General features: G+C 41.7%; 1 protein-coding gene across 1 annotated transcript in view; it reads right to left on the reverse strand.

The window, feature by feature from the left end:
- Nucleotides 1-13461, reverse strand: part of LOC109915476 (microtubule-associated tumor suppressor candidate 2) — a 263806-nt gene that overhangs the window by 227370 nt on the left and 22975 nt on the right. Inside the window, exon 2 of the mRNA XM_048597920.1 lies at nucleotides 842-1088. Coding sequence (XP_048453877.1) covers nucleotides 842-1088 — 247 coding nt within the window. The remainder of the gene's footprint in view (nucleotides 1-841; nucleotides 1089-13461) is intronic.

Genomic DNA, 13461 nt, shown 5'->3' on the forward strand with positions numbered 1-13461 from the left:
TCAGTTTTGCCTGCCCTGACATCAACTGCAAGTTCAGAAAGACAGCCAGGACAGAAATCGACATTGCAGACTTTAAAGGTAAGATCAGAGGACACGGTAGAGTTGAATGTGGGAGTGAAGAGGGATTTGAAAGCACAGCAGGTGCAGACGGAAAGCCAGGAGGACTGAGTGTGAGAGCTGAAGCTTGGGGAGAACATTTTGAAAGCAGGCAGGCCACAGAACAGGATGTCTGACAAACAATGTTAAATTGAGACTCCCAATGTTACAGAAATACATTGTCACTATTATGGATATTAAAGCAAGACAATGTCAACTGAGTCAATTTTAAATGGAAATGGTGATGCCACCGATTTGAGGACACGTTGGAATGTATGCAGAGAGGCAGATTTTAACCTCAATGTGATTTGAAATCAATGCATTATTATGTTCTGCAGCAGGAAGGACCTCTACACCAGCACTATTTAAAGGGACTATCAACTACTCTCAGGTTAATTATTGGTTGATTTTCTTTTCTGGCTGTTTGCTTTAGTTCTACAAATGCTTGGTGATTTGTATAGTTGTTTGATATCGCAAGTGGTGTGGTGAGGTGCTGTTACATTTTGAAGTATTCAAGGCTTCTTTCTGATCAAGTTAGTTGCCTCAGACATGGATGCACTGGTACACAATCCCCTTGGAATACAGCTTGTCTTGGACAAAGAATGCACGTCACAAAATTCAGTGAGTAAGGGGAGGAAGAAAAGGGTGCAAATGACTCCCAGCAGAAGGCCCTATTTGCCCAGAGTAGATATTAGCAAGTCTGAGATTTTTAACATAAAAAGAAACAAAATTAATGGTGATTTACCTGCAATATCCTGGCCAACTTGCCCTTGAATTTGAAGTGCACTGGAATTTAGCGATGTTCTCTGGCTTTGCAATGCAAGTCTGCTTTTTGCTGCAGGAAGTCTCGAGATTGCACCTAGACCTAATGGTGGCCTGAGAGTTTTGGGTAGCCTAGAAACAGCTGTATGGGGTGCAGGACTGAAGCACTCTTCTGGAACTGAAGCCACATTCTGTCCAGAACTAATTTGACCAAGAGAAGGGGTGTCTATCTGAAAAATAAGCAAGAGAAATATTTCATCACATGATTTTGATAATTATGTTCAATTAAACGTGTACTCCTGAAACACACACGCACACACAAGATAAACAAAACTATCTTTTTAAAGTAACATTTATGATGGATATATTTTTACATGAATTGGCTTGATTTCATAGAATTTTACATTCATTTCAATTTTGCATTAATCGGTGGATCCATATTTCACTTCTGAGTTGAATGTCGTTGGTACCACTTTGCTTCAGAGTCATAAGCTTCTAGCATAAAGTCCAACATCAGAAAGAAAAGAAAACAGCAAAACTTGGAAGTGGTGTAAATTGTTCCGAACTTATCTTGTAAACCTGAAAATGGAACTCCAGTTTAGACCTGCATGTTCATTTCTGAGTTTTACTTTTTTTTTAAAACTACACTGTCAGAGATGATGTCCTTGAGGAAAAGTGTAAAACTGGGGCCACACCTGGCTCCTTTGGTGCATGTATAAGGCATGGCATGCTTACAAAGGAAAGTGCAAGGCACCAGAGTTCGCTGACTCATTACAGATTAGGATTGGTGGTCAGTTTAACCTCAAGTGATAAAGGAGGTTGAGATGGTGGGTCATTATGGTGACGTCAGCCGGTACAGGAGTGAACTTGCACTGTCGGCATTCACTGTTCTTGCATCCAGCTAACCAACACCAAAAGAAGAGCAGCATAGTCATCTCTGGTCTCACGGCCAATATCATTCCATCAATCAACATCAGAAACAAACAGAACTTCTGATCATCATCATATTGCTGTTTGTGGAAGTTTTGCATGTGTAAATTGTCTGCTGTATGTCCTACATTACAATAGTCATTACATTTCAAATGTATTTCAGTGCACTTACAGATATCTTGCAGTCGTGAAGCACCACTTCAATGGTGGTCTTTTCTTTCTGATATTCAATTTTAATAATGCTACAGATTTCAGACAGGTGGGAAGATAAAAATGTGCAAGTACCAAGCCACCCTGGAGCTGACTAAATGTAATGGAGCAGGCAACAAGCATCCTAAGGACTATCCCAAGTCTCAGGTCTTTTCTTCTATTCATATGTCAGGTCCATAGGTAGCTTTGGTATTGGACTGAAATTTAACTTGGCAGCCTAAGCAGGGAGCCAGAGATACTTTCATGGCAGACCAAAGGAGTGAAGACATTTGAGATGAGTAGGTAAGCTCTTTATCAATTTTCTTTTAGAACATAGAACATAGAACAGTACAGCACAGTACAGGCCCTTCGGCCCACGATGTTGTGCCGAACTTTTACCCGAAACCTAAGGTCTATCTAACCTCCACCGCTACCTTATACTATCATCCATATGCCTATCTAATAGCCGCTTAAATGCCCCTAATGAGGCCGACTCCACTACCCTCTCTGGCAATGCATTCCACGCCCCTACCACTCTCTGAGTAAAGAACCAACCTCTGACGTCTCCCCGATATCTACCTCCTTCACTTTAAAACTAGGTCCCCTCGTAAAAGCTACCTCCACCCTAGGAAAAAGTCTCTGGCTGTCTATCTATACCTCTGATCATTTTGTACACCTCTATCAAGTCACCTCTCATCCTTTGCTGTAATAAAGAGAAAAGCCCTAGCTCTGTCAACCTTTCCTTGTAAGACCTTCCCTCCATTCCAGGCAACATCCTGGTAAGTCTCCTCTGCACCTTTTCCAACACTTCCACATCTTTCCTGTAATGAGGTGACCACAACTGGATACAATACTCCAGATGTGGCCGAACCAGGCTTTTGTATAGCTGGAGCATAACTTCACGGCTCTTGAACTCAATCCCTCTATTAATGAAGGCTAACACACCATAAGCCTTCTTAACAATTCTATCCACCTGGGTGGCAGCTTTCAGGGAACTGTGGACATGAACCCCGAGATCCCTCTGCTCCTCCACACTGCCAAGAATCTTTCCATTAACCCTGTATTCTGCTTCCAAGTTTGTCCTTCCAAAATGAAACACCTCACACTTTTCAGGATTAAACTCCATCTGCCACTTCTCAGCCCAGCTCTGCATTCTATCAATGTCCCTTTGTAACCTAGAACAGCCCTCCGCACTGTCCACAACGTGACCCACCTTCGTATTGTCCGCGAACTTGCTAATCCACCCATCCACTCCTTCATCCAAATCATTTACAAAAATCACAAATAGAAGAGGACCCAGACAGATCCTTGTGGTACACCACTCGTAACTGACCACCATGTTGAATATTTTCCGTCCACTACCACCCTTTGTCTTTTAAGGGTCAGCCAATTCTGGATCCAATCTGCCACATTTCCCCCTATCCCATGCCTCCTTACCTTCTGCATGAGCCTACCATGGGGAACCTTATCAAACACCTTACTTAAATCCATGTATACCACCTTCATCCACATGTTTGGTCACCTCTTCAAAGAATTCAATAAGGTTTGTGAGGCATGATCTACCCCTCACAAATCCATGCTGACTATCACGAATCAAATTGTGCCTTTCCAAGTGATCATAAATCCTGTTTCTCAGAGCCCTTTCCAATAATTTGCCCACCACTAACGTAAGACTAACTGGTCTGTAATTTCCGGGGTTATCCCTGTTCTCTTTTTTGAACAAGGGAATGACGTTTGCCTCTTTCCAATCTTCTGGCACTATACCCATGGACAGTGAATTTCCTATCCTTGTGGGATCGGGTGCAGTATAAATTCTCCTCGCCTCACAAGGAAATTGAAAACCTTCTCCTATTCCTGCAATACCACCTCTCCAGATAATACTCATCACTAATTCCACACTGCATGTTCCTGCTATAGAGGGAGTGCAGCGAAGGTTTACCAAATCAATTCCTTGGATGGCAGGACTGATGTATAAGGAGAAATTGAGTCGGCTAGGATCGTATTCACTGGAGGTTAGAAGAATGAGGTGGGGGATAGAGTCATGGAAATGTACAGCAAAGAAACAGACCCTTTGGTACAACTGGTCCATGCCAACCAGATATCCTAAATTAATCTAGTCCCATTCGCCAGCATTTAGCCCATATCCCTCTAAACCCTTCCGATTCACATACCCATCCAGATGCCTTTTAAATGTCACAGTTGTACCACCTTCCACCACTTCCTCTGGCAGCTCATTCCATTCATGCACCACCCTCTGCATGAAGAAGTTACTCCTCAGGTCTCTTTTAAATCTTTCCCCTCTCACCTTAAACCCACGTCCACTAGCTTTGGACTCCCCTATCCTAGGAAAAGACCTTGACTGTTCACCCAATCCATGCACCTCATGACTTTATTAACCTCTGTAAGTTCACCCCTAAACCTCTGATGATCCAGGGAAAATAGCCCCAGCCTATTCAGCCTCTCCCTATAGCTCAAACCCTCCAACCCTGGCAACATCCTTATGAACCTTCTCTGAACCCTTTCAAGTTTCACAACACCCTTGCTATAGCAGGGAGACCAGAATTGAATGCAGCATTCCAAAGTGATCTAACCAATGTTCTCACAGAAAACTATGTAATTCTAACTGGTTAGGTGCAGGAAGGATATGGTGGGGGAATCCAGAACGAGGGGTCATTGCTTGATGATAAGGGGTAAACCTGTTAGGATTGAGACGAGGAGAAATTTCGTCACCCAGTGTGAGTGGTGAGCCTGTGAAATTCACTACAACAGAAAGTGATTCAGGCCAAGATATTGCATCAAGAAAGAGGTAGATGTAGTTCTTGTGGGTAATGGGATCAAGGAGTAAGGGGAGGAGGATGGGATTTGGTATTGAGCTCAATGATCAGCCATGATCATATCGAATGACCTATACCTGCTCCAATGTTTCTAGAACCACCCCAGTAACCAATTTTGCCAATTTTCTGTTGTCATCAAGCAGCCTCCACATCATGTGAATTTCTACCATTTTTCCTGACTTTCGGAAATTAACTCATGGGATTTGAGGGAGCCACAGCCAATGAAAGGAGACAGCAGTCTCAGTCTGCCATAAGGCAGCCAGTAAAGTAACCAGCTGAAAGTTAAGATTCAGGCCATTGTTTCTGTTCAATAAGCAGGGTATCCAGACAAGAACTCTGCATCAATAACTATTGCTGCTTTTCCAAAATATCATAGTTTAAACTTAGTCTACTTAGTCATTGGTAATCATTCTGATGACTCAGTGATTTATGACTTATTGATGAGAAGCCATCATTATTTGGGTAATGAGTTAAATCAATGCCCAGGTCTTGACATTCCACATAAATTAGTACCATTCCTTTGCCGTTTTTAAGGTACTCGATAGTGTATTTTGCTGGTTACAGCAAGTGTTCTGATATCGATAAAACATTTCTCTGCCAGGGCAGACAATGCTACTCCTATCCAGCAATATCAAAAGCAGAGGCTGACAGCATTGGGAAAATGAACTGCAATTTTAAAAAGTGCTCTTAAAGAGGTAAATTCAATTTTCTTCAAATTTCTTTTCTTCTTTCTTCAGCGTCATATTAGTTGTCTACCCACCGCTGATCGCCATGTCCTATTTCCAGAGACCACTGCTGTATACAAGTCATATTCTAGTTTGGATAGTTTGCTTTCATTAATTCTCAATTCTCTATGCTCAGGCAAGGGCTTAACTGATTATCAATGGTAGAGGATAGACCACTAGAGTCAATACAGAAGAGGTACTCGTCTTTGATAATTAGCGTTTATTACATAAAAACACAGAACAGAAGTAGGCCATTTAGCCCTCTAGTCTGCTCTTCCATTTAATTAGATCATGACTGACCTGATCATAACCTCATTTTTTGCCTATGGCGACATTTCATCCCTGTATTGTCAACAATCAATCCACTTCTACCTTAAAAATATTCAAAGATCCTGCTTCCACTGCCTTTCCAGGAAGAGAGTTTCAATGACTCGTCTTATGTTTGAACATTGAGCTCACGTTCTAGCTCTAGATTAGTCCACAAAGGGAAACATTTTCTCTATGTCTGCCCTGTGAAGACACCTCGGGTTCTTACATGTTTCAATCAAATCACCTCTGAATCTTCAACACTCCAGTGGCTAACCTGTCCAAACTTCCGTCATAAGACAACTATCAATTCAAGCTATTAGTCTGACAAAACATTTCTGAACTGCTTACTATGCATTTACATCTTTTCTTAAATAAGGTGAAGTATCTTCTAAGAATCCTTATATTCTGAGAAATGTTCCACAGAGGTTTTCCAGGCCAACGTAGCACACTTATTCAAAAATGGAGGTGGACAAAAAAAAGTAACAAAATGCCACTTAGCTTAATATCTGTCGTTGGGAAAATGTTACAGTCTATTATAAAGGATGCTTTACTTAACTAAGTTTGCGGATGATACAAAAAAAAGGTGCAAAGGCAACTGGTGAGGATGACACAAAGTGTCTGCAGAGAACTATAGACAGGTTAAGAAAATGGGCAAAAACTTGGGTAGATGGAATCTAATATGGGAGAATCTGAGGTTATGCACTTTGGCAGGAAGAATAGAGGAGCTGAATATTATTTAAATGGAGAAAGGCTGCAGAAAGCTATGGAATAGAAAAATCTGGGAGTCCTCATGCATAACTCACAAAAAACTAGCATCTGAATAATAAGGAAGGCAAATGTAATGTTGGCCTTTACTTCAAAGGGAATGGTATACAAAAGTAAGGAAATCTTGCTGAAACTATAGACCACAGCCCGTGAATGGTTTCAGTCTCGCTGTCTACGGAATGATATACTGGCATTGGCATTACTATCTTATGAGGAAAGGTTGAGGGTTGGGCTCACTGAAGCATAGAAGAATGAGAGGCAACCTTATTGAAATATTCAAGATTTTTAGGGAGCTTAGAAAGGTAGGTGTAGAGAGTCTTGGACCAGAGGGCATAATTTCCAAATAAGAGGTCATCCAATAAGGATAGAAATAAGGATGAATTTCTTCTCTGAGTGTAGTGAATCTGTGGAATTCTTTACTTCAAAAAGCCCTAAAAGCTTTGCCGAAATGTACATTCAAGGCTGAGATCAAGATTTTAAAATCATGAAGGGAATCAGGATTTAAATAAAGCTAACAATGGTTTAATTTGAAGTTAATTAATGACTTTAGCTGTGTTTTGTTGACTATTAGGAAAGGCTCAAAACTGTCAGACTGTTTTTTAAAATTTCTAATACCCATATAGCAGACAAAAAGAAAGGAAGACAGACACACCATTGATAGAAGTTTCTTTCCTCATTTTAATTTGGTTTCAGGTTTTTAAATAAGGTGAATATTGGCAGGAAATAGTGCTTCATTTAGAAATGTAAACAGAAGGTGTTTGCAGGAAGGGGTAGGAAGAAGTGAAACCGATGATTTAATGAGGCTCTGTCTGGCCTGCTGGCTAAATATAGCAGTGCCATATAAGAGGCCACTTGCCTGGGATATGAGAAAGATCAAACCGATGCAGTAATGAGTGATTCTCAGAATTTCGGAATAAGGAATATTGATAAAAGCCTCTATAACACGTTAGACTTCAAAATTAAGCTCCCTACAATATGCCACAAATACAGTTACAGAAGAGTAATCATCACTGTCTCAACCCAAATTTCTTCCCTTCCTACAATAACTGCCTGAGACCTTTGTTACGTTGCTATTTTACCTATCTGGTTGACCTGATAGAGATAAATACATAATAAACCATTCAATTTGCACGTACTTATGCAATATATCAGGGCTCCAATTTCCTCCTGAAAAGCAATGTACCACAGCTAGCAGCAGATGCTTAAAAAACTAATGCATCGTGGTGCTCTGAATTGCAAGCAAAACACTAATTTTATGCTGGAAGTATAACTTGGTAGTTAATGCTTTATACTTAAACAGTTGTCCAGCCCAAGGGTTTGGAGTTACGAGGATAAGTACTGCATTTCAATATGTGGCATTATTTTACACAGCAATATCCGGGGTATTTTGTCAATTCAAGCTGTTACATCGGAAGCAGAGCAACTGTTGTACTGGTAGTGCCAGAACAGCACCTGAGGTGGCTGCCAGTGAAAGAGACACAGCCAAATCAAAGTGAGAAGTCACAACTTCATACTTTGACTTTTGCATCCAGTTTATACTCAGCCATCAGTAGGATTCTGAATTTTTACAAACAGTGAGAAATGTTGCACTGTGCATCTTGATCCTCTAGGATTTAATTTGAGATTCACAAATTGTGCCTGAATTTCAACAGAAAAGACACTTTCATTCCAGTGGTATATGAACTAATTTAAATAGTGCTTAGAGAAAATTGCAATAGCTGAGTACAGTTGTACAATAGAGTGACATAACAAAGCATAATTCTTTGATAAATCAAATTGTTTGTCCAAATTTTGATAAAAGTTGGGGTTCAATTGGATAGCCCCTTAAGATGGGTACAGATTGGTGATGCATTATTACAGGTAATCTACATCTATTCAATGTGACACATAAGGTAGTCATTCCCGAAAATGTTATCTGACACTGACAGCCTGAGATAAGCTCCACCCATCAGGATATGAAAGACTGTTTCTGGGAATAGCTGAGCGGTTTTACATTTTTGTTCGTGCATTACTGGAATGTTTCAGTTACAGCAATACACATTTACACATCTACAGCACAGGGGCTGTAGTGCCAGAGGTGCATTTTCTGTACCTGCGGAGAGCCATCATGCACACACAGGGCCAAAAGGCAGTGGGAGCCAATAACCATGGAGCTCAGTGTCATCAGTCAAGCCCCAAGAATGCAGCGTTGCAAGGAGTGGTCAAGCTCAGTGAATTCAGTAAATTGCAATATACCTCCAATTGCACCAGCAGCCTCAAACACCGTTCAAACCCTAACTGCATCTCTCTGCACCACACCCCATCCCAAACATCTTGAAAACTTATCTACCAGCAATCTTCGACATTCAGGACTCATGACTTGCATTTGTTGCTAACGAGTCTGAAAGGATTAATTCTAAACTGCTATAAGCACCACCCACTCGGATGATATCATATGGACTTGTGGGTAGGACAGTTTAGGATCTCAAAGAAGTGAAACCTAACATTTCCTCAAAGTCTCTGTATCAATATCTATCACATCAATATAACATCAAATAGTTGGTAACATGTAATAAGGTATACATTGTTAATACAATAGACTTGCGAAGTTAAACCAGAAAGTGGTTTCCCTCTAACACACGAGACAAAATAGACCCTGTAGTTTCCTACAATTAAAGGAGATGGTGACAGCACTCTTCACGATAGAATTAGCTCATACAGTGCAGGGAGCCAATACACAAATACAGCAGCATTCAGATATTTCACACATTTAGCTCTGCTACAAGCCTCGTATCCACATCTCAAAAGCTGCACACACTAAAAACTGCTTCAACATGACAGTCATATCAGCCAAACACTCCTCCCTCTTTATCAGGAACAGGTGTTAGACAAATAAAAGCAGCAGCAGATAACCAGAGTTAGCCTGGCACACTTGAATATCTTAACAGTCCCAAGGAGGTGTTGGCTGTATTGGAATGCCCAATGCCAACACACAGTGAGATTAGCTGAACTAAAACCAAAGATGTCAAATCATCACAACTAACTCACCTCCTTACCCTGCACTCCACATTCTCTTCTGATTTCCTTGCCTCTATTACTTTCTAACATCTTCACCTCCGCAAAACATCACCCTTTCAGGTTTTATTTTCAGACAGCCAAGAGGTGCAACTCAGCCAGACAAGAGAACAAAGGTAATGAAGACACTTCATTATACCGATTATAATCGGTATAATCACTCAATTTCAACAATGAGCTCAGAAACTAACACTGACGACAGATTAGAAACAAGATCTGCCCATGGTGAGGCTCTAGGCACTGTGGACTGCAGCCATGGCAGAGGACAGGATAGTGCAGGTATCAGTCTGTCAGTGGACAGGTGCTGCAGAGCCTGGGGCAACACTGCATAGGGGTGCTGGGGCAACACTGCATAGGTGTGCTGGGACAGGCAAAAGCAAGGCAGAAGACACATGCTGAGGGAAGGTACATGATTGTTTGTTGACTTCTTTATGCAATAAGGTATGATTTAAAACTCTGGTCTGAAATATTTATTTTGTGCTGTCTTTTTTTTATTGTGGCTGAGCAGACACTGTGACTATTAGTGCCAGAGTAAAGAGTGGGACTGTTGGTGAATTCAGAATTGGGGTTACAGGTACTGGTATCACAGTCAGACGAGTTCCTCACAGGTAATGTGGGAATTAAGGGACTATCTCAATTGCCTCCTCTTCCTTCCTCCCCCTTCTCATACTCCTGCTCTCCATAATCTTCCTCCTCAATACCCATGATATAGCTGTTTGAAAGAGCTAATGTCTCATGACAGTAAAGTTGTTTGCAGTTCCAGCCTGGAGGGAGCCAGAATCATTCATCACCCTGGTCACCAGCAGCAACATAATCCTTTCGCTGCTCAGAGATTGGCAGTTTTCAGTGAGAACATCCTCACTGAAGCACAGGCATGTTCTTCACTAAGGATTAGGAAGGAGAATTGCTTCCTGACCACGTGGAAGAGATCTGGTCTCCTGCTCACAACCTTTCCACACTGCTCCTCCTCACTTTTGGATCAGCTTGTCCTACTCTGTATGACTTTTATTTATTCTTCAAGTCATACTGCTTTCCATGTGGAATTGCTACTAGTGCACCCATGTCTAGAAGGAGGTTTGTGTAAAAACCCTGAGATCAGCACTTAATTTAATTGCATTGACTTTGTCATGATTCACTGAGTTAGCATCCACCAAGGTATCATTCATTGAGTTAGCATTCCAAATTCCATTCTCTTTTACCAAGAGGCCAGCGATTACTTTTGGACAAGGACACATGGCACCAGATTTCCCTCAATTCATGCTGCTTCAGGCTTCCTAAGTGCTTGCACTAGGAATTAAACTATGGATAGTGTCATTGAGCCATCGTTCACTGAGTGTTCACTGCATGTATTTGCTGACTGGGTATCTGCTGAATTAGTTATCAATGAATTTTTGAAAGTCAGCATCAGCTGAGTCAGCATTCAGAAACATTAATTCAGACTCACTGATTCATGAGTCAGCATTCACGAGATGCACAAACCAATCAATCATTGAGTTGTCATTCACCCAACCAACAGTGATTCAGAATTTATTTTACTGCACTCGGCCCAACCATCTTCAACTGCTTCATCAATGACCTTCCTCCAGAAGGTCAGAAAAAGGGACGTTTATTGATGATTGCCCAATTTTCTGACTGCAAGATGTGCTGCATGACTCATGATTCCTCACATACTGAAGGAATCCACTGGGAATTCTGTGGTGAGTAACTCATCTGCTGATTCCTCAAACCCTGTTCACCATCTACAACACACCAGTCAGGAGTGTGATGGTGATCTTTGCACTTTGTCTAGATGAGTGCAACTTCAACAAGGCTCAAGAAACTTGACAGCACAAAGCCCTTGATTAGCATCCATGAACTTAAACATTCACTGCCCCTATCCCACCCCCACCCCCACCAGACAGTAGTAATTTCTACCACCTAGAAGGACAGACTGCAGATGATTGAGAACAGCATCTCCTGCAAGTTCCCTTCAAAACCACACACATCCCGACCAGAACTATAATGTTATTGCTTGCATTATTGGCTGTCAAACTCTGGAACTTCCTTTCATAAACCTACATATAACTACAACACACAGACTGCAGAGGTTCAAGAAGCTAGCTCAGCACCACTTTCTCAAGGGCAATAGGAATGAGAAACTAAAGCTGGACTAGCCACAGATGCCTTCATCCCATAAATAAATAAATAAATAAATAAATAAATAAATAAAATTTACTGACATATTAATTACTGCTCATTACAGATTAATCAGCACCTGCCCAAAAAATTGCTAGAATCAAGGAATAACTGCACATTTCTTGCCTAAAAATTTAATGTTATGCTTCAAGACTCTGTATCACTTTCCAAAGAAAAGAGCTCAAGTACTAAGTAAGACGTATTCACAGAAGTTTAAAAACAAAGGGCTGAATCATACTCTTCAGCTAAGTCCAAGTTGCATTAAGTGGTTTGGAGAATTTGACGCTATGAAATCTAATGAACTCTCTTGCTATATCTTATCAAACCCACCATATTCATAATCCACCCCACCCCATGACATTTCTCACATCTAATTTCTGCCCCATCTTATTATCCACTGGTCACGGAATGACATATCTCTCAGCAAACATCACGGAATTCACCACCATCTTCTCTCCAATATCTCGCACTCACTCTGCCACCTCCCTCCCGTACTCTACCACACTGACTACTGCCTGCAACATTGTCCCCATTCACCCTCACTCACTCCAACCCCCTATGTCACTAACCCTGCATGCCCTCTGCACTGCCTACACACTCACTCAGGACTCCTCTCTACCTGCACCAACAGTACCAGCTGTGCCACCAACTTCCATCTCCCTTAACTTCTGCCTCACTCTCATGCCAGGAAGAAAATAGCCCCCAGTAGGGAAGGAAGATAGGTGGCACACTGCCCATTATTTGGCTCCTCAGCCCTTATCAAGGGAGTATCCTGACTCGGACTGCCCCAAGCAAAGCCTGGACTGATAAGGAAAGTATGCCCTTCATTTACTGTGCAGGAATCCCCCTTGACTTGACTGAGGCCTGCTAACAACTACAACAAGCTACCTGACTTTGTATCTGTGCTAAATAAAAACCGAAAGATCTGTGAACGCTGGAAATCAGAAACAAAAACAGGAATTGCTGGAAAAGCTCAGCAGGTCTGGCAGCATCTGTGGAGAGAAATCAGAGTTAATGTTTTGGGTTCAGTGACCCTTCCTCAGGGTAGTTCTGTGCAAAAAAAGCAAGGCCAACAAAAAAAGCCTGGGATGCTGAGCATCGACATAGGTGCAGAGTAAATGAGCCCCGAGAGCAAGCAATAAGCCCAGAAATGGAACCTGGTCCAGTCCGTGATCTGGGTGCCTGTCCCAGAGAGCTCAGTGTCCTTGCTGCATCATTGTAATGCTAGTTGACGGTGCAGCTCTGAAGTAGTTTAAATCCCTCAGCACTGTCAGCACTTCTTCCAGCAAAGTAAACATCTCCAGGGATAGTGATGAACACGGAAGTTAACAAAGATAGAGGCAGAGAGAACGTAAAACATGTATAGAAAGATAGAAAAAGAGTCAATGAAATACCTGAGTATTTCTGCTGTCTGTGCATTGTCTTTTGAAATTAATATGGTCAGGTCAGGCTGTTCAGGTCCGCAGCCACTGAAATTACTGCTTCCAGTTTAAAATGCCATTTTGGGGCAAAGGAGATTTGGCACAATCTTCATCCATGTTCTCGCTGCCCACAAAGGCACAATAAAAACTGGAGATAGAACTGCCGATGCTGGAGTCTATACAAGGTGTGGAGCTGGATGA

Source organism: Rhincodon typus, chromosome 6, assembly GCF_021869965.1.
Source record: "Rhincodon typus isolate 14 chromosome 6, sRhiTyp1.1, whole genome shotgun sequence".
NCBI lineage: Eukaryota > Metazoa > Chordata > Chondrichthyes > Orectolobiformes > Rhincodontidae > Rhincodon > Rhincodon typus.